This window comes from Gavia stellata, chromosome 6, assembly GCF_030936135.1.
Source record: "Gavia stellata isolate bGavSte3 chromosome 6, bGavSte3.hap2, whole genome shotgun sequence".
In the NCBI taxonomy this organism is placed as follows: Eukaryota; Metazoa; Chordata; class Aves; order Gaviiformes; family Gaviidae; genus Gavia; species Gavia stellata.
In genome coordinates, this window is record NC_082599.1 from 19764395 (window position 1) to 19786257 (window position 21863).

General features: G+C 40.2%; 1 protein-coding gene across 3 annotated transcripts in view; it reads right to left on the reverse strand.

Annotated features, from left to right (window-relative positions):
* Positions 1-21863, reverse strand: part of KIAA1217 (KIAA1217 ortholog) — a 191350-nt gene that overhangs the window by 98557 nt on the left and 70930 nt on the right. For all 3 annotated transcript variants that reach the window (XM_059818286.1, XM_059818285.1, XM_059818287.1), the window contains one exon: positions 3101-3296. In XM_059818286.1, the coding sequence (XP_059674269.1) occupies positions 3101-3296 (196 nt within the window). The remainder of the gene's footprint in view (positions 1-3100; positions 3297-21863) is intronic.

A 21863-nucleotide genomic window follows, 5' to 3' on the forward strand; every position in this document is an offset into this window, starting at 1 on the left:
TTTAAAATTATGTGAATAGAAATATTTTCATTACGCTTTTAAAATTGAAGTTATAAACAGTTTCCTGTTTTTTAAAAATAAACAGTCCCCTCGTACTGCTGGAAGTAAAAGCAATCCTAACAGGGCCACACTCCGCAAAGAGTCTCAAAATTAGAATTTCAGCACATTGCTCACGGTGATGTTAGAACACACTGGCAGAAAAGATTGAAAAGGACATTATTGTAAAAGAAATGCATTGAAGAATAATAATCTATAACTGAACTATTTTAGAATCATTTTTAGACTAACTTTTAAAACAAAGTATTTGCTATTAATAGTTCCTGGAACAACTTGAAAATGACAGATTGTGGGGTGGTGACTATATATTACATCCTATTTGGCTAGTATGATGATCCCTTAAGCCACACACATAGCTGTGACCCCTCCTGCAATGCAAGTGAGAAAAGACTTATTTTGTTCCAGTTTCAAATCTAAAAACTCTCAACTCAAATGCTTCATATTACATTGCTTCCCTTTTGGTCGTGTGTCCGTGTCCGTCCCCCCCCCGCCTTTTTGCCTGTTCACGCTGGGATAAGCCAGGGTCTTGTCTCTAGTATATGAAAGACAGGCTGAGATAAGATGCCTTGCAAGGTCTGAAATCCTGGCCATTAAATAAAATGGTACATCTTCATGTGACCATCCTCCATTAGGACCTGGAAAACACATTTCAGTATATGCAGCACATGCTAAAAAAAGGGTTTAAGAGTGGACTACTTCACAGTGAGCTTCTGCAGCTCTGGTCCTCTCATCTCAGCAAAGATACTGTCAAACTGGAAAAAGTGCAAAGAAGGGCAACAATGATAATCAAATGTCTGGGATGGTTTGTCAGTGAGGAACAAGTGATTACAGCAGCACTTCTCAGCCTGGAGAAGAAATGACCTGAGGGAAATGACAGGCCTACAAAATCAGAGATGGCCCAGGGGGGGCAGATAGCGATCTAATGTTTGCTGTCACTTCAACACAAGGACAAGGGGGCATGACATTAACCTAGACCAGATAAGCAAATACAAAACAAAGCAAGAGAAAAGCGATGGTTGGGCATTAAACCAACAAAACTTGCTGCCAAAGTCACAGCTTCACTGTTTCGGATGTGAAAAATTTACATGGGTTCAAAGGGAGACTGAACAAATACCTGGAGGAGACATCTCTTGAGGGTTATTATACAGTCAGAAACCATAACCACGAAATCCCTAAGCTAAAGACACCTTGAGGCTGGGAGAGTGCTCAGGGGAAGGATCATACATACATATACTTACCCTGTTCTTACTCTTGTCTAGACTAGCTGCCTATGGTCCCTCTTGAGGACAAAATACGGGGCCAGGGGAACTCTTGGTCTCATCCAGTATGGCCCTTCCTATAACCTACCAGGTTTATTCGTAGCGATGAGCACTTAAGCCTTTTCCAGAAACAGGGCTGTTGTAGACTTTTCAGATGTACACACTGACAATGAGAAAGCTGTTTCTAGCTCAACTTTTGGGTGAGAAAACTCTGCACAAAGCACTGGTGCATAGCAAGCCATCCCCTTTGATGCCAACAAAAAGCTTCCCAGAAGCTGTTTAACAATTCTCAGCTCACATCCGAAACAGAAGTTCAGAGCTGAGATACCCTATGTGGCCTGGGGTAATCGTTGAATGCCAGCTGAAACCCATGCGGGGAGGCTGGACTGCGAGTCGCACAGGGACCTGCAAAGGCCCAATCCGCTTGACATCACATTGAAGCAAATACATGTTTTCCAGAAAATCTCAGGGTGAAGCAAGCCATTCTGAGGACGCCCTAGCAGTGACATATAGGCAGAAGTGAATTCTCTGCATGTATAGTAAACATACATGTGCTACATGCTTGCTCTTAAAAACACCTCTAAACCAAAAAGTCTTGTCCAGGTTGGAATCTTCAAAACTTCTCCCCAAAGAACCTGACATACTGGTGGCCCAACAGGCTTTGGGAGGGCAGCAGTGCCACTCCATGAGCTGACACGGGCAGGGATCAGCCCCTTGTCCCCAGCCCCACTGCTCTTCACTTGCCAGCTCTGGGACCCCTTCCAGCCCTGTTTTCTTCTCATTTGTTGTGTTTGTCAGGTAGCATAATACTCTTGACAGAAACTGTCTTAGATTGTTGAGGAACAAGTAAACCACTGTGACAAGCTTACAAGCATGGTATGATTTACAGCCCAGCCTTTGGTTTATGTCACTCTCCGTGTGGGAGATGAGTCTACAGGAAAGCAGCATTTCCATTTATTACCTCTGAGCAAAAACCTGCCTTCCTCAGCAATCCGTATGTGAGTCAATGGCGCCTTCTCACAGCAGTTTAACTGCCCTCTGGTGTCCTCCCTCAAAAGAACAGCCTTTACTCGAACCATCCATCAGCTGAGAGCAGAGTCAAAATGCACCCTTATAAAAGGAGCTCTGGTTCACAGCTGGGCTTAATTCAACCCCGAGATACAGGCAGAACGCGGGAAGCAGAGCTGTCCACCTGTGCTGACATATCACCCATGTCACCGCACAGATGGAAGGGCACTGCCCCGAAGTAAAGAGCATCTCCGTCAGCGTATCCTTTCAAATCCTCTGCCTGGAAAGCTACCGCCATGCAAATACCAAGTCTTTTCACTAAGAGCTGGATCTGTCAGGCAATAATATCTCTAGGTTTCTTCCAACTAGGTCTGGCTTTGAAGAGATGATAAAGTGAAAAAGCCTGTGTCTTCTGTCTGAAAATGAGGGTACCATCGTACTAAGTTCACTGCCACATAGTGTGCAGGCTTGGCAAAAAGTATTTGCTATATTGAGTTTTAACCGTTAGCCAGCATTTCATGTCAGGGTCTAGATCTTTCTCCTTGTCTACCTTGTTTTCAGCACACTTTCAAACCTTATGAAAATGATTTCACCATTCCCCCAAGTTAGCCAGTACCCCATACTAAGCTCATTTCCAAAAACAACCTGACATTAAAAATAATGTGCTACGAAAGTCTTTAATTTTTAACCCCAAACTATTTAAAAACTATTTTAAATGCACAAATGGAAAACACAGGCTAAGAGCAGAGAGGAGAAGGACTGAAGAAGGGTCTTACCCAGTGATCTTTCCTTCGTTTGGTTTGCTGACCGCACCACGGGAAGACTTGCCCGCGTGCGGCTGCCCCTCGAAAAGGGGGTTGGAGAATCGCCCTCAGACATGGCCTCTAAGGAATCTGCAGATGCTTCAGAGAGGTGTTCTGTCTGGTCAGCCAAATTGGGCTGTGGGCTCTGGGATGGCTTTGGGCTTCTTGTCTGCAAAACAGAGCATTTCATTATTGGTCTACTGAAACCAGAATATGGGGGGGAAAAAACAAAGAGAAGAAGGAAGAAGTCCAAACTTCTTCAAATACTGGTATGCTGAAGCTCACTTTTGTGTAGGTTATTTAGGAAAACAGTGTCCTTGGGTATTCTGCTACGGTTTTTATGGTTGTACATCCACATTGCAAATTTTGTTGCTAACAAGGCCCTGAGGATAAGACATGTGCTGAGGAGATGTATGGTAATGCCATTCCTTGCTGCTCAAACAATCACTATAGCATAGGCATGTCCACACACACACACGCGCGTGCACGCAAACACACACACTCTCTTATGTTGCCAAGTCTACTAAGAAAAATCGTCTGAAAAGAAATACTATGATGTAGTTGTAAGCTATCAATCTCAGTATATTCTGCTGTGCTGTCTATGAAAGGTACAGGTCATGCAGCTGAAATCACAAACAATTATTTTGGTTTTTGCTGCATCAGCATAAATCAGAAATGTCTTCATTAACTGACCAAATTAAGTATGATTTTTACTGGGCAATCATACTAGTAAACTGCTAAACACAGTATCTGGAAAAAGCCAGCTCTCTCAGGAAGGGAGAGAGATGGTTTCATTTATGCACTTCTACTGACCCATCATTGTAAGATCTGCTTAATACACACTCAATAGGAGATACAACGTCCTGAACATTTTTTTGCTAACTATAAGTGACATTGTAAATGCTTTCTACAAAGGGGGGTTGCTTTAAAATGTATACTCAATACTGTTTAGTGAAAATCCCTCTACCACATGTTACTATTACTTTGGAAGAATAATTTTCCAGTCTCTCAAGCAAACTCTATATCACAACAAACTAGAACAGACACTGTACAAGCAGAAATTCAAATTCTATCCCAAAACCAGTATGTAAATACGAACTTTATAAAGGCCTATAATCAGCACCAGGCACAAGATGTCGTAAAACATATACGTGTTCCTCTTCCCTATCATTTAAGGTCAGATGCTAGTACATTAAAAATCCCCTGTATTAAAATCAACTTCAACTCTAGGTCTGAAGATGCTGTCAAGATCCAGAAAAGATTTTGCTTCTTTCTGGAAAGCCAGGATGACTTATCTTGCTGACAGCTGGTTCCTTCAGTGGTTTTTCAAGCGAAATGAGGTGAGCTCGTTTCAGCAATAGCATGCATCACATAATATTCCCTATGTGACCTTGAATGTATGAAGAACTTCAACTTTATTAGATTTTCATTAGCTGGCTATAGAGGCCTGTTGTTGCCAAGTTGTGCAGTTGCTCACAAACTATGATAAATTAGAAATACCTCACAAGGAAGCTAAAGCCTCCAGAACTTTTCACTTTTGAAATGCTAATATTAAAATACTGGGTATTATCCAATGTCCTGCAATGAAATGGTTCAAGGGCACTGAATTTTTGCAGGACTTAAAGCTAACAACATTTGTTCTCAGCAAACTAAAGTATGCTTTGAAGTGCCTCTGACACAGTCAGCACTAGTCTGCAGGTTGTAAATACAAGGACTTGTGTCTGAAAACTTACAGAGGTGACAAGTGACCTGCAAACACAGAGAAAGAATTTGATTAGTCAGTACTTTGTCATTCAACTTTTCAAAATGGCTTGGGAACCATCACTGCTGAAGTATTTTATTTACACAGGCATATTACAGAAGTACTACCAAGCCAAGTCATTACAGCTATGTAATTCTTTGTACTGATTAATAACTTACCTGTATGTTTCCATTAATAGGGAGCTAGAAGGCACATAATTCACACTTTCTAGAAAACCATAACTAAAAATAAAGCAAGATGCAAAAAAAGCAACAAAATCAACCTGCAAAAGGTCTTTAACTCCACAGTTTGTTGAGAAAAGGATTGTTTTTGTTTCTTTAAGAAAAAAAATATTCTGGTAACATGAATCAAGCTTATTTTGCTTTTCTTTTGCTTGCTTTTCTTTCTCTTCCATTTGAATCCCCAGATGTCATTTGAGACATGCAGTTGCATGTACATAGTTTATCAAGGCATATGAACAGGTGCATATTTAAGCAGTAAGGGGATACTCCGTTACCAGAAGCAATAGACACGGCTTTAACTGTGCAGTTGCTCAGCACGTCTTGTCAACGCACAGATGGAGCCAACCTCAGCAATGTTGTGTTACTTTGGTTGTCTCCACGGCAGTTCCTTAGGGCTTAACACAGAGCATTTCAGATCCCCCTGGATGATAACGCCAGCATTACCATGACTAAAAAAGACCCTTTCGGCAGCCTTCATTCCTCACCCCAAATACTGCAGCCCCAAGAGGCATATCGGAGCCTTCTGAAGCAAGGCAGAGGCACATCACGGATTCTGCTCAGACATGAAGCCCAGTCCTCTTCCTAATATACACCAATACAAATCCATAGTAGTTCCACTCTAGTAAATGGAGTAATACAAACGTAAAACCAATGCAAGCTATTAATGAGATCCACCATGTATACACAGCCTTTATGAAAGGCTTCAAGCTATTTGTCATGCTCAACTCATGTAAACATTGCATTTCAGGAGTAATTCTGAATTTTAAACAGATTATAAAAAATTCCTCAAACACAGCAACAGCAGTGGCTATTCAAGTAACTGAGAGGTATGAGTGAATATTTGATAGGAAAGCATTTGTATTATTGGCAATGAGCGCTAGGCTTGATGCTGCTTAATAATCAAGGATTCCTAGGCAGTACTTCTTAGGAAAACCAGCCCATGAAGTGGGGAGAAGACAAGAAACATTTATGGAGCTATAACCTACAAGGACCTGTAAAACTAGTTGAAAAAAGCAGGGCAGAAACCTTCACCAAAAGCCAATCCTTGCAATAATTATTCAGCATGTTGATTCCAAAATCAAATAAGATAAGTAAGACAGATGGCAAAGAAATACTTAATAACTCATATCATATATGTATTTTCCATAGAATGTTCACTAACATATTTTTAAAATATTCAAAAGCTTAAAACAGTATTTCAGGTAGTGTCCTGTTAAGTACTGTTTGGGAACTAGCACACAGTGTAAGCATTTACAAAATAAATGTTCACCATGTAGCCCGTGTTCCAGGACCCATCAGAACTCAAGTACAGTCATGGTGTAGACTGCTGCTATGAGAGTCAGGACGGCACTGTAACTGCATGTTGCGTAAATCCAGTGAAAGCAATGAACAGCACATCACTGTGCCTGGGAGGCTGCCTTTTTAATATGTCTGCTAGCAAAGGGCAAAAACCAATACCTAACAGAGAACAAAGCTCAAGACATGCCCACCAAGGAGTAGCGCCATCCAAAATAAAAACTTTTGTAAACAGATACTCCACACAGGCACACACAACCAAGGAAACACCGGCACTTTCCTAGCCACACCTCTGGGATAAATGCCAGAAAACAGAAGAAGGTTCAGAACTAGGCAGCAGGTCTCTCTTTCCCTGTGCCAATACTAGCTAGACTATAATGTCCTCAGTCAGCCATGGTCTTCCCCCATCCCAGCTATATGTTAGGAGACATCCCCCTGCATGTTTCGTTGTGCAGTATGCTTGATTTTTCAGACAGCCGAATTGAGCTTAACCTCCTTGAGGACTTCTCTGATACAAGATCTTGTCCATGCTAGTTCTGGGTAAGAAGCTCAGCAGAAAGGAAAGGCCAAAATAAGGATGAACGCTTCTGCTGAAAACTTACATATAATTACATAGTGCATTGAGACTACTATTTTATTTAATTTTCTTAGTATACAAGGATATACATCCCTGTAACCTTTTCCAGGTATATATTTAAATGTAACACATGGAGATAGCAGTTACAGAAGATCCAGTATCTTCTAACTGCTCTTGGGATTTGATCAAGAATTAAAACTGTGGTTAATCATGCCTCACGACTGATGTCTGTCTGTCACAGCTTGTCCAAAGTATGCACTTCTAATATATCTGCTTTAGTTCTTTCACTGACTTGGAAAAAATGCAAAAAAGTGCAGGGCTCCTTAAATGCAATAAAATTTCAAATAATGAACAGTGTAACCAGAAGGTACCTGAATAAGGAAAAGTGAAATACTGAAGAGATGCCAATGTAGCGAGCAGTCACAGGGCACCAGAGATCCCTCTCTCCAAGTGCCACGCAAGGTTCTGCTTTGGCTCCTCTGCTCACATTTGCCTCCACTAATGCCATCACCTTTTTGTTCTACCCAGTTTTATGGCTCTGCACTTCGTAACATCCTTCCATGCTCAATTCCAGTTATTTTCCATACTAATTTATATAACTGAAACCTTTTTTCCTTCTTTTCCTTTTTAAAAATCTCTCCTGTAAATTTGCTTCACACATTTTCACAGACAAAAAAAGAACTAAAAAAAAAATCCCATGACCTGAAGAAGGATTTAATTTCACCTCTTGATCAATTCACACTTCTTATTTCCTGTCTCCAGGAAATTCCTTAGCCTTTATCTTGACAGAAACTTACGTCTTCAGGAGAAGAATCTTATCATACACATCTTTGAAGTTGCCAACATTCCTGGCAGTGTACAAATGGTAAACAAAGACATCAAAAAATAATACAGTGCTAGTAAAATAACTCCTTCCAATCAAATGCTCTAAAGAACACACTTAGCATAGGCAAAAAAACCCCATTTGAGTGTCTTCTTGACATTTCCAATAAAGAAGAAAAATTAAAAGAAAAATGGAAACCTGCTTTTCTTGACCTGCAAGTAAACTATTTGTCCTGTGACTTCTGTCGAAGATGGCTACTGGATATGTGACAGACTGCAAATATGCATATATACACGTTGTGTTTAATGCATGGTGAATTTATCAACTCTGAAATATTGTCACAGCACATGAGCTCTTATTACCGCAACATAATATTTCTTCATCACATTTGTGTCAAACTGTCCAAATTATGGTTGTCTGAAGGAAGGATCCGCTTCTTCCAAAGATACAGAGTCTTTGGAGTCCCATATTATCGTAACTACAGCGTTTTACTTGTCTGGACATGCTATTAGTGACATATTGCTGTTGGAGAGAAAGTGAATCCTACCCACATGTTCTTATTTTTAAGCATTTATTGCAACAATGTTTTCCATAGCACTTTCTCAGAAAAGTTAAATGCTTATACATGTCTATATAAAATAAAGTTCATATTACATCTGTGCAATGGATGCATTTGGATACTCTCTCTCACTGGGGAACTGGGGGCGGGGAGGTGATTCAGCAGCTGAATGCAACATAAAACCATCTTTCATGACAAGCTCACTTTTCTCTGTGTGTTATTTCACCATTGTGAGATGCAAAAATCTATGGCATGTTCCTTTCAGACACTGTCAGTTGGAGACGGTACCATGCCAGGAGCAGGCGCACGCCATCGTCCATGCTCTCAAGAGCTGAAGACAGCAGGAGGGCAACTGCCCACTCGGCACCATGCAGACTCTGTAGGAGTTATTTATACTATTCCCCAGTGCCTGCTCATGTCTCTGGCTTTTATTTCTGAATTTCAAACACAAATGTTTCACTGTTTTCTGTTGAATCAATGACAATGAGTTACAAAGCCAGTCCTCTCTCACAAGCACTCTCAGCTTGGTGGCAATATTAATTTCTATAGTACGAACGGCCAGGAGTCTTTACTCCTTGATAAGGAGAGACACAGTGCCTGAGCCCTGGTTGCCCACCGTCCCTAGCACTGAACCGAGGTACCCCACTTGCGGGCAGCCTCTCTGACTTTGAGGCATGTTCTGCACTGGCTGCTGCCTGAGCTCCCCCTCGGCTGCAGTGATACCGGCCTCCTCCTGCCACCGGCGGTCCCAAGGAAAGCCTGAGCTCACCATACTCACCACAGGAGTAACGCAAGCAGAGCACAAATCACAGAGCCCTCCCCAGGTCGCCTGCAGTGCAGTAATTAAGCAAAGCAATGAATGCAGTGTACGTGAACCTGAGGTACAGCCCCAGTACAGATCTTTTCATGCTCTGAGGAAGGGAGGAAATAGACCCAGAAGCTTTTCCCAAGTAAGGTAAAAGAAAGTGTTCCCCTTCCCTTCCAGCGTGAAGGAGAAGGAGGGGAAGATGACTCAGCCAATGGCACCAGCTGCCACAGGAAAGTGCTGCATTAAACCTGGTAATGCTCAGTCACAGCCACGCATTACCAGAGCCCATCGCTACGGCGGGGTCAGGACACCACGCTCAGTGGTTATTTTACTCAATTCTATTAATTTATCTGAAGGCAAAACTCCTCTCTGCTTATGACAGGATCTTTATCACCACTCTGTCTTCAATGATGCCGACCCCAGTTTCTTTCACCTAGCGGAAAAAAACTTGTCTAATGACATGTCAGAATTTATCTGCTGTATTTTTAGGTTGGAATGATATTCAAATCATCCTAAAAATCTGCACATTTTCCCAGGAGCCTTGCTAGCTCCTGTTGGTGGCCAGCTGCGTGCTCCCTGCTGTGGCAAGCCGCCAAAACCCATTTCTTGTAATCCTGAGTGCTGTGAATCACTGAGCAGGACATCTGCAGGCTGCAGACTCCTCCTCGCCCTTTGCAGGACCATGGCTCACTCTTCAGCAAGGCGATCCCCAGATGTATCAGAGAAAGTTTTTCATGAAACTCTGTTATAAATGACTGACATGAAGTAACATTTTCAAACTTTGGTTTCTAACTGTAAGCGCCTAGATAAATTGAAGCCTGTTTTTCAGGAAAGCTGTGTGTTTACAGTAAAGATATTCATTAGAAGCAATAAAAGCTGTAGGTGCTCAGCACTTATGCTGCCAGACCTCTTATTCAGACGTTTAATTGGAGGAACTTCCATTTGAAAATGTTGCCCTCAGGAACTCAGCAGCCCGTCTAAGAGCAGCTTAATTGGTCCAGACAAGTCCAGACTGAAATATGCAACATGCTGTGGCATCTCTTTGGAATACATGAAATATCAGAAAAACCCAAGCCACCCATGTTAAAGTGTAAAAATATTTCTCATTATGTTTCTGTCCAAATCCAAGGTTTTCTCTTTCTACAAATGCCAGCCTGAGATTTTAGGGTAGAAATTGAAGTAAAACAATAGACAAAATTAATAGTCACCCATTGGTAATAAGCAAAAATCACACTGAATGAAAGAAATCTTTCACTTTAAAATAAAATCATGTAACTCTGCTTTATTCTAACGCTCTGTGACATGAAGTATTTATTTATATGTGATAGTCAAATTTAAAAAGTGAGTGATCACCTCACTACTTTTCCCTGCAAAGGCCTCTATGACTCCATCAATTTTGCTCACAGCAAAATTTGTTCTTTCACAGTCTCTGTCATATTCTTGCATCATAGCTTCAGTTTATTATTACTTTGTTTAAATAAGTTATCCATAAATTCCAGCCTGGACATCAACATTTGTCTTAATTAAAGTCTTACGCAGTTTCAGTTGGAAGCTATTTCTCTTTTCCCTCCTAAAAACCCTACTGTGAAGTATTCATGAGCCAGCATGACCCCTTGTTCCAGCTGGGAGATGGCTGCGTTTCATCAGCAGAGGGTGAGGTAACTCCTACCTACACAATCCCCAAAACCGTCATGAGAACTCCGAAGATTAAAAGGGATGATTTAAACAAAAACTGCCATTATGCTGATTAAAGGGGAAAGATCCTTACATGCTTAAAACCACATGCAAAAAGGGAGGGGGGGGGGGGAAGAATCTATACCAGATGGCTAAATGTACCTAGGGGATAGTGTGTTCTGGTTCAAGAAAATTATTATCTACCCATCCCTGTTCTCCCACACATGTTCCTACGGAAAATAGGAGGAGGGTCTGTCTTTGTGGTGTCTGTTTCCCAAAGCAAAGGAACACAATGCCGAAGCCCTGGAAAAACCTGTTTTTCTGTGTTTCTACAAGCTAAGAAGGAGTTCTTAATTAACACGCTATTTTTAAAATAACTGAAAAGAAAGCCATCAACATGAAGGCTGGTGAGTGGGAGCGAGGTCTTCGGGGCAGGGTGTGAGCTGCCCTCTGTGTGGGCCAGCCTGGCAGCCGGTGGGCACTGCCAGCCCCCAGCAAGAACAAATGCCCGGCCCGGGAAAAGCAAGCGGGCGGCAGAGCTGCCGCCGGCAGCAGCACACCCACGCTGGCGACTTATTTTTAGCCTCTACTCATGGAAGTAAACGTGTGATGAAGCGCTTATCAGAGCTTGTTGCTCTAGCACCTGGGGAGAGTTAGGGGGCTGCTGCAAGAGAGATGCTGTGAGAAGCTCCTCTCTTCCAACTTGTCACCGTGCCTTTTTGCTTCTTTTTCCCTCCCTCGAGGCCATCTCCTTGGCAAAGTAGGGAGAAGCCTTACTGCTCTCCACACCTCTGCCTCTCCCACCCTTCCCTGTGGTCGGCATGTTTATTGGCCTATTTAAACCCTGTAAGTGGAAACAAAACTAGTCTGGAAGCGACAAATCAGGTGCAAATAAACCGTTGTGCACCCCACATGCTCCAAGGCCTCATTCCTTGCTTGCAGCAAGTGTTATCTTGGTGCTTTTGTCATTGTGCTTTTGACTGTGGTAGAAACCATGCAGAGGCACATTTTAAGTACATATCTAAAAGGCATGTGCACGTGCACTGCCTGGGGCGGGGGGGGAAGTAACTGCAGTAGACATCCATTCTATATGGTGTTACAAGCCATATAGAAATGGAAGAGGAGCTCAATAGGAAGAAAGGTGAGATACAGGTGACTTCACAGGTGCACGGTGTACATAAAAGATCAATTTGCAAGCTGCAGAACTAAGCTTTTTTGCATGTCAAATACAAAAATATTTACTCCTGTGCCCACAGAGCTGTCCTTAACTATGTAGCAAGAATTCTACCCCTTAAGCCAGTTCCAAGTATGTATAAATACATAAATAAAGTTAGAATTGGGACAGCTGGTAGGCATCACTTATTTATCTAGGACCTCCCATTGAATTTTGGTGGATTTCAAAGCATCAAAGACAAGAGTGTGGACTTCTTGTCTATCATGCCATTAAAGGAAAACTCAGAATTAAAAAATTGTCAAAGGATGCACATGCATCACACTCCCATATGCAATTTATCTATACGAATGACACTTCACTGCTGTGAAATACAGTGGGAAAAAGCATGCAGATCCATATTTATTCAAGAACGCTAGTTGTAAAGCAAGACACACACAGTTAAAGGGTAACAAACTCAATCCACAGCAGAGTGCAGAAAAAAAGAAAGTACAGTACTAACTCTCTGAGAGGATTCAATTTTCATCAAGTACCTTTGAATGTCAAGTTCTGAGTGAAGGGAGACCAACATGCACTGCAAAACCTGTGGATCAAAGAGAGAAAAGAAGGGGAGGGGGAGAGAGAATTGTTAACAGGAAAAGAAAAAGGAGAACAATAGAAATTAAAAGAGAGTAACCTGTACATACTGAAAGTATACTGAATAGAGGAAGAGAAGAGAAGAGAAGAGAAGAGAAGAGAAGAGAAGAGAAGAGAAGAGAAGAGAAGAGAAGAGAAGAGAAGAGAAGAGAAGAGGCACTGAAAAATAATGAAGGAAAGGCACATGTGCCAGGGAACAATATGCTCTATCAATACTTAATATACAATACTCTCAGAATCCTTGCTGGACTCAGTTTGGATGTGCTACACGTGGTGGTGTGTCAAAGAAATGGAGAATGTTCTACTAATATAAGTTAATGGCAGAGAGGTGAGCCACACAGATTCTAATGTAAATCTAGTAACCATATTTGACAAGAAATGGCAAAATATGCATTCTTCCTAAGAAATTATACAACTCTTGTCTGGAGTTAGCAGCAGTCATTACACTTCTGTGTTGGTTTCACACTTACTACAGAGACATGGAATCCTTCAAGTAGAAATTCGAAATACTGCATTACTCTTGATTAACCACAACATTAAAAAGAATAAAAGATAAACTATGGTATGATTAAAAAGTATTCTCCAATCACATCTCTCTTTACTATTCTACGTTTGATCTTAAAGCACACAGAATGTGAAAATGTGCTAAAAAGGGTTTAAGGGTCAAAAAAAACACAAACATTTTTTCCCTCCAACACATGAATGAGATGCAAATTGGAGAGGAATTTGCATACTGCTGTTTGAGTCCTTATAGGTGGAGGTCCTATGTTTTCCTTAATCTTCATTTGCCTGCAGGGTGGAGGTGGTGGTAAAAGAGATTTTGTATAGTGCTCTAAACAGCCTTCTCTGAGCAATTGATTCCTCCTTCAGCCAGAGTCAGGCTCCCACGACAACTGCTGCTGCCCAGTTCAGAGCATGCAGCTATTCATACCAGGCAAAGAAATGTAACTGCTTTGATAACAAGGACGTCATTGTTAAAGAATCTTATTTAGCAAGTAATTATAATGCCAACATCATAATTAAGAGAGTAATTCAAAGAATCTTTTGAATTTTACAAACCCAGGGGATACGAGCATCTAAGAGCTGATTCTGGGGACGAGATAAGCAACATATAAGTATGCTGTGATTTTTCAGGTTTTTGTCGACTGGATACTTTGGAAGGTCAGTACCATTTCATTTAAAGAAAGAGAACAATAGATCATTTTTCTCCCTATGATAAAAGCAGCATTTAGAATTGTTCAAGTAAAATGCGATTTTTACAAATAAGCTATTTATGCAAACACAGTACAAATTAAATGTAGCCTTCCGGCAACAACTGGATAAATTCCAATTCGAAACCACAAAGACAAAACAGTCTGTTGCAAATGTCTCAGTAATATTGAAACTGTATTAGGGTTTTTCATGTTTTTATAATTTCACCACCCCACACATGCAAACCTGAGAAGTTCTAGCTGCCCTTTAATTAAACTATTTTCCTGATTAAAAAGAAAAAAGTTATGGATTCTCTAAGGACTAAATCCCATCTCAATGCCAAACACATGAGACTTCCAAAGGAAAAATTCATGCTGCATGTTTGCTTGACATTCAGGCATCACTTTACATCAAGACCATGCTTTGGAAGGGACACTACTCTGTACAATGACAGCATTAGAAGAGTGCAACAGTCGCCCTCCCTAAAGCATAGGATCAACTTGAGCTACTTAGTTTCCTCAAATCCTGTCAAGTCATGGAGAATTACAACTGTGTCCCTTTTCTCTGGACTTTTCCTACTCATAAAGGAAGTGAAACATCAATTCTGACCTAAGGGTGGGTAAGGAAATGAGGATGCTTGACGAAACCAGCAGCACTTCCCACCCTCAATCCAGGGAAAATGCTGTCTGTATCCTTATCTCTCCCCCTCCTCTTATAATGACATAGTATTTACTTTAATTTTAAAGCAAGTAGATGGATGAGGATTTGCAGTTAAAATATATAAAACTAGTCCACCTAGACCCAGAAGTCCCTCCCTCCCCTTACAGGAGTTGATCTGAAACTATACAGACATGATGCGGGATTCAGAGTTAGCGTTCTCTGAATAAACACAGTCTGGCAGGAAAAAATGAACCACACACAAATACAGAACCACAACAGCAGTGCAGCAGCAGGCTTCACCAATTCCTGCATAAGGTAGCACAAGGAGGCAAACGAGGCCTCCACAGTGTTATATAGCAAACTTTGAATCACCTAAAGAAGATCCAGACATTCCAATATGGGAGAAATATAATCAAGACCATTACTGCAGCCCACGTAAAGACCTTATTATGAACGAAATTTGAAGACATTTGGGTCTGAATCCAAACCTGAAGCATGGCTTCCTTTGGAACTTTCCAAAATACTTCCTAAATTTCTATATTCCTTTCCAAACTCAACACCACACTGATACCTTCATCAGCACTCTGATGACCTCAAGGGTATTTAAAGAGGGAAAACAATAATGATCTATTTCTTCCTTTCCTCCTAGATTGTAGGGGAGTATTATTTTTTTTCCATCTGTGGACATGCGTGTGGATATATATAGTCCACAATGATGGGAAATGAATTCAAGTGGAGCTTTGCAATTTCCAAATGCAGCAAGAGCTGCAATCTTGTCCACCCCAGGGATAGGTTCCTGGGACAAACCCCTGTCTCCTGCTTCCCTCGCTGACTCTCTCATTGTTTCAGAGAGGTGAGGCATCAGAGCAAATACCCGGCATGAGGGGAGAAACAGGATGTTGGAGCAAATCCCACAGAAGATTAAAAACCCCTGGACTGGACTTACTAAGAAATAAAGAGCTGTAGAGCGTAGAACACTCAACTAATGTGCTCTGAGCAACCTCTGCTGGCCAGCACATAGGATCCCATGCCTCCTCTTAAATGGAGTTGTACAGAGCCTTTGATTTCATTCCCGTATATGAGAGTGCAGATCCTTAGCTGGTTTGAATGAACATTACTTGACCAGCTTGAACAGCATGAGGACAACCTATAAAAGGTGGGCCTGTGCCAGTGAGCTGGAAGAATGACAGGGATTTGCACTGTCTATCACCAAAGACCCTCAGAGCAGAGAGGCTCCTGTTGAAACTAGTGTTAAGTCTTCATGAGTTGTGAAAGCAAATAGCCAGAATATAAGAGGTACCAACTCTTGTCCATGTTGGCATGCAAAGAGACAGATTAATACAGGCAGGTAGACATATAAAGGTAATATGGAGAAAATCAACAAAAGAGCATAAGTAATTTCCTCTGGAAAAAAGTGGAAAATGTTAGAGGCCAAGGACGAGAGTGGAAACGAAGGCTGGGACACGGTGTGCAGCTAATGGAACGGTTGCAGAGCCTCGCTAATGGCAAGTATGAGCAGGATGGGGTGTTACACAGAGAAAAACTAATTTCAGGAGCCAGTCTTTATCGTAATGAGAAAGGTACCAGGGACAAAGGAAACAGCTGCCAAACATGTTGCTTTTGAACTTGAAACCTAAACAGAGCAAGTGGTGGCCCTGGAAAAAGGTGTAGCAAGCTGAGTCATAGGAGGAAAGCAAAGATGCCAGGAATGTGATGAATGTCATCAAACGAAGTCATAAGAAAAGTCTGGTGAATACTACTTGTAAGGTAGTACCCAAAGGATTAGCATACAGGAACTTAGGGAGGACAAGGATTAATATCTTGGGGCTGACTGATTGTGTTAGTCATTATCCCAGGGCCTTCCAAACAAGGGTGAATGAACCGTAAGTCTACCTTGTGGGATCTGCTTGCTAAGCAGACCAAAGGAAAGTATTCACCATTTTAAGCAGGAGCAGGCCTGTTGAACACTGACATTCTAAGTCTCCGAAGGAAAATGCAGATGCTTGAGAGATTTGTGTTGATGATTTAGTAGGAGACACTTGTCCCCCTGAGTCAGTCTGAAATAATGTCACAGAAGGGTGTTAGGAGCGCGATGTGCTCCCATGGCGGGAACGCAGCATTGCTGTTCTTGCTGGCAGTGACGATACAAGCCAAAGTGCCTTTTCAGTGAGGTACTGGCAGTGCTGCAAAAGTGGAGAAATTGAGGTGCACGTTAAGCTTTCCCCTGTTTTCCAGTCTGTGTAATACACCCATGATTTATACTTCTGATGGATTTCAGAAGGGAATTCCTTACAAAGGCAGAATACATTAAACATGTTACCTTTATCTTGGGTCACCCAGGAAGATGACACAGCTGCTGAGACAAGAAGTGGCTAAAATGAGAGAAATGCATGGGTACAGTGTGAAGCAAAGCCAGGTTAGCCAGGACATTAAGATGCCAATTAGTGTTCCCTACCTAGGTTTACAGTCTCTGAGTGAGATCCTGCAGAGACATGCAATCAGCCGACACTGGAGGGAAACAATAATGAAAACACAAAGGGCTAGAGATGAGTGTGTAGGGGATGATATACGACTAAATGAGATGCTGACTCATAAGTCCTCTTAAACAGCTTGAAACTGAAGGAAGGAAATGAGGATCAACTGCCTATTTCCTGTGCACAATGGTTTTGAGGGGAGGATACGAGAAAGTGATATTTCTCAACAATGCTGGGATGGGAAAAAGTCAGGATGGTAACTCAGTTGGGTTCAGGCCAAAGAGGTTCTTCCAACAGAAATTTTAAGTGCACAAGTATCTGCCAAAGAAGGGAAAGGGTGAAGTTTGTTATCACATGAAAATACAGTCAACGTACAGGATAAACTGCAAGCAATCATCTGCAAGACAGCATTTAAGCAACTGCGGAAAAAATGGAGATAGCCAATGACAAATGGTTCATAAGGAAGCACGGAAACACAAAGACCAGTGAAATGTAAACCAGGAATGCAGTCAGAGAGATGGGAACAAAAGAAGAGGTCTGCATAAAACATTAGGACTTCTTATGTTTCAGGATTTACGTTTTCCAGCACACTCTACATCTACAGCATCCCTCAAACTGTATATGTTCTTTGGCTCCAACTCATTGAACATTACAGCTGAAAATGACATGTGTTAACTTGGCAAACTATTTTTTAACTTGCAAATAAAAAAAAAAAGTGAAGAAGGGTCTGCTCTTCATTGTTGTCCTTTTCTCAGCTTCTGTCAAAAAATTCCTAAAACCTTGTTTCATTTAATTTTAGTGAGGATTAAAGCTAAGATAATATTTTATATAATTTCATATAATATTTAATAAACATTAAAATGAAACAACTAGAACTAGACAAATTTTAAAACATCTAAAGGGAATCCAGATCATATCCCAAATCATACTTTTTTAGAGATATAAAATAGTTACACCTTTAAAGTAAAAAGTAGTCTGGTGTTCAAAAGGTTCAGAAGTTCTCCAGGGTCACCCAGCCTTTGTGGAGGTGCTATGCTGAAAATCCATATTTTTGCACTGTCTCAACAGAAATACGATATTGTAACTATACTTCAGTTCACGTGTAATATCAAGGAAAAACACATCATCTTCTTGTTCACCTTAGATGACTTAGAAGTTTAGGGGTTTTTAAGCAAGATCCTGCAGGGTATTGTATATTTCAGTCTTGGCTCCATCATGGATTTATGCTTAAAAGCATATAATTAAGAACATAATTAAGAATAATCATATAAGAAGTCCATGAGACTATTTTCATGAACAAAGTTAGGCATGAACTGATCATTCAGTTGTTCTTGGGCCCTAACACCTATAGTGGTGAGTGCTCATCAGACTCTTCGCTTTCCACATTTCACATAGAAGTAACCAAGAAAAAAAGTAAAAGAAATTATTCCTGTATTTATGATTTGTCTGTCCTCTGCTACAGTATTTAAGTATCACTGTGCAATGCAACATGCAAACCCAGACTGGTTGGGCCAGGCTGGAAAAAAATGATGGTTGGGTCTAGTTTCTCTAAGGTAATCTGAACCTTATTTGAATCTGTGAATCTGAACCTGCATCACTTTTCCATGATGCAAAATTCTGTATGTGAAAAGCCTACATTGTACAGACATGGAAAACTGAAAAAACATTGGCTGAAGATCTTGAAGCTGGTTGCCTAATGAGATGTAAGAGTTTACAAGGGGGTACCGCACCATGCCTCCTACTATTTCTGGTAAGATTTGCAGGGAACAGAACAATTTTGAATTAGTGGTTCAATTAGGGTTTTTCAGCCACTGACATGCAATATCTGAGATATATGGCAGTTTAAATATGGATTCAGACGCTAAACTTTAATAAGTTAAGTGGCAAGAATATTGTCTACCATTTTTCTGTATCTGTCCCACAGTTAGAAATGGGGACAATTAGACACAGTATCTTTGTTTCCAATAGTCTGTCTCTCCTATTATTCATTCCCTTCATCCTATTGTTATCATCTCTTCTTGGAATCACAGTATATTACTGAAGATAAACAACAAAAAACTATTATGAAACTTTATAAAGGAATAAAGAAACAATGATGACCTAAGAAGGAAAAGATTTTCATGAGCTGTGTCCAATGCTTTGAAAAGTAAGAAAGAATAATAGAGAAAATTTGATGTTTAAAGAATATAGCTGTTCCTCTCTCTCATTTTTCTGTGGTATTTTTCTCTCAACTTTATTTAAACAACTGGCTGACCTGGTTATTCATACAATAACCATCACTGAAAAGCACAGTATGGTGTATGCAGTGACGACTGATGGTCTACTGAGAACAACATCCTCTGAAATGCAGAAAAACGCATGGTCTTGTCATCTTCCATCGCTCAGACTTAATTGTAATGTTTCTTTTATAAGTTCTTTCTTTTAGACTTCATTTTGGCCTTCACTATTGATTAAATGTACCTTATTTTCTAGGCTGTGATCAGTTCATCCAATTAAACCTTATAAAAGCTACTCAAAGTGATCAAAACTTCAATTATTTCCTTTTCAAAATGATAAGGTGACAGGAGTTGCTTCCCCTCACCCAAAAAAAAAAAAAAAGTTAATTACTCAGAAGACAGCATAAACAAAAAAATGTGGCTGTACACACATTTTGTTCCACCTTTCTGCTGTGTTCCTCCATAAGACAAAACAACATTAATGGACAGGTTTTCTAATAACTTAAACCCCACAACTCCAAATGATGGGAACTGCAGGTCTATGCCAAGAACCACCATTTTAACTACCGCCCTAGAAAACTTCAGGCTTGTGCAGCTGCCTGCCTACGTCAGGATACTAGGGGACTGCACCCAGTAGCCTGCTTTTGTGCTCGGCTCTTACGGAAAGCCATAAACTACTTCATTTATGTGCTTCAATAGGCCTAATTTCTTTTAAGAAAATAGGTTGTAGAGCAGACACAATTTAGAGGACACCCATCAAGGGTAATCTGGGTAAGACAAATCAATGCAGAACTGTAGTGGCAACCCTATTCCTTGGCAAGTGTTCTCTTATCAATTATTTCTTGATATACTAAAGCATTCTTGGAAAAATTTCATTAATCAGAATTCCCTTGAACACAGAGAAATGGGTGAATAAATTTGGTTATGTTCACTTTAAAGTGTATACAGCAGTAATCTTCCAAAGATTCTCTAATTCTCTTCCCCCAAAAAAATCCAGTATCTTTTTTAATTAAAAAAATACAAAATTCTTGTTTAAGTAGGCCTGCAAAGATGTCCAATCATAGCTTTCTATGGCCCAAGAGTTATCAAGCTTTGGTTCCCATTTCAGTCCTTATAAAACCATTTTTCCTGTCCTTGGTCCACCATATACAACAGAATTCACAATAACTATCTACCTTACATGGCTTCTGCAATAGTTAACTCATTAACAGTTTCCAGCACACTGCAGGGAGAACTGCTATAGAAAAGTATATCACATTTACACACCACATTAAGTTTGCTTTTAACCTTTTGTAAGGATCACAAAGACTCAGCACAGTAGTGAGGTTTTGTTAATCACAGTCTCCTAGATTTTCTCTTAGAACACGTAAAACTTTGAACTACAACATCAAACATAAAAAGCCTACCTGCCTTATTATTAACTGAATTTATTACCTTCCACTCTTTCTTAACACATACCTGTCACCTACACATTTACAAGACAGATATGAGCTCAGAAATGCCTTTTTGTAGCATATAACAGCTTACACTTGAATAGTATATAGAGTAATTAGAGTGGAATCCAGCTGAATAAGCCAGTCTTATTATCTCATAATATCAGTTATCTCATATTAATGAGATAAATATTAAGTACCTATAATGCTATACACAAACAGTAAGATTCTGCAAGGTCCTGAGTGAATCCTGGTTTTGATACAATCAGATATCACTGCTATTATACTAGGGGCTAATTAACACCAGCCAACATTAGCTTATGGAAAATTATCTTGACATCACTATTGCAAAACAACACTGTACGTTTTCATTGATAAGGAAGTTTAAATATTAATTTCAATTTCAGATTTTAGATAGATAGATATTCAAATATTATATATAGTTCAAATGCCCTTATTGCAATATGTTTTATTACATACTGCAAAATCTACTTCTTAAAATTATCCACTCACATTTAAGGGATACAATGAAAAACCAATAATAAACAAACCATAATGTCAGCTCATTCATCAGAAATGTCAGTTCAAATATATCCCATTTGGAAACAATAGACGGATGCTACTGGCTTTACAAGCCTTAGAGCAGGGAATAGAGCTAGAGTTGGATTTCAAGAGTTGATGTCATCATTGTTCTCTAGCCAACACAGGGCTTTAAAACTGAAAAGAATCTACAGCATATAAAATCCTTTCCAACTTGTAAGGGGTCCAGGCCCTGCGCCAGTGGATAATAATTTGCAATACAGCTTAGGGTTTTTCAGAGGAGAAAATGGGGGAGGGTATATAACACATTCATGCAGAAAGGAATGTGCAATTCCATATTCTTATGTGCTACAGAGGGAGATGTCTTTCCAAAATCTTATTTCCTTGTATTGTACATGTCCTCTCTTCAAATACTTAAACATTTCCCACATTGGGATCTTTACTTTTTAACATCTTTGTTCATCAAAAAGCTTTCTTTATAGTTACAGTGCTAGCACCACTCATAAATGACGAAGTATCAAAAATTAAGAGAAAGCACGCCTAACACGAGCCAAAAGATATATTTTCTGGATATCAGAGGGAGATGCAGTGAAAAGAGTATGCACATTTGAATTTTCTCTTTGCAGATTTACTTTTCTTTTAGCACATATGGATTAGTATTCCTAGAACTGCTGAAAATTTACCAAATCAAAGAT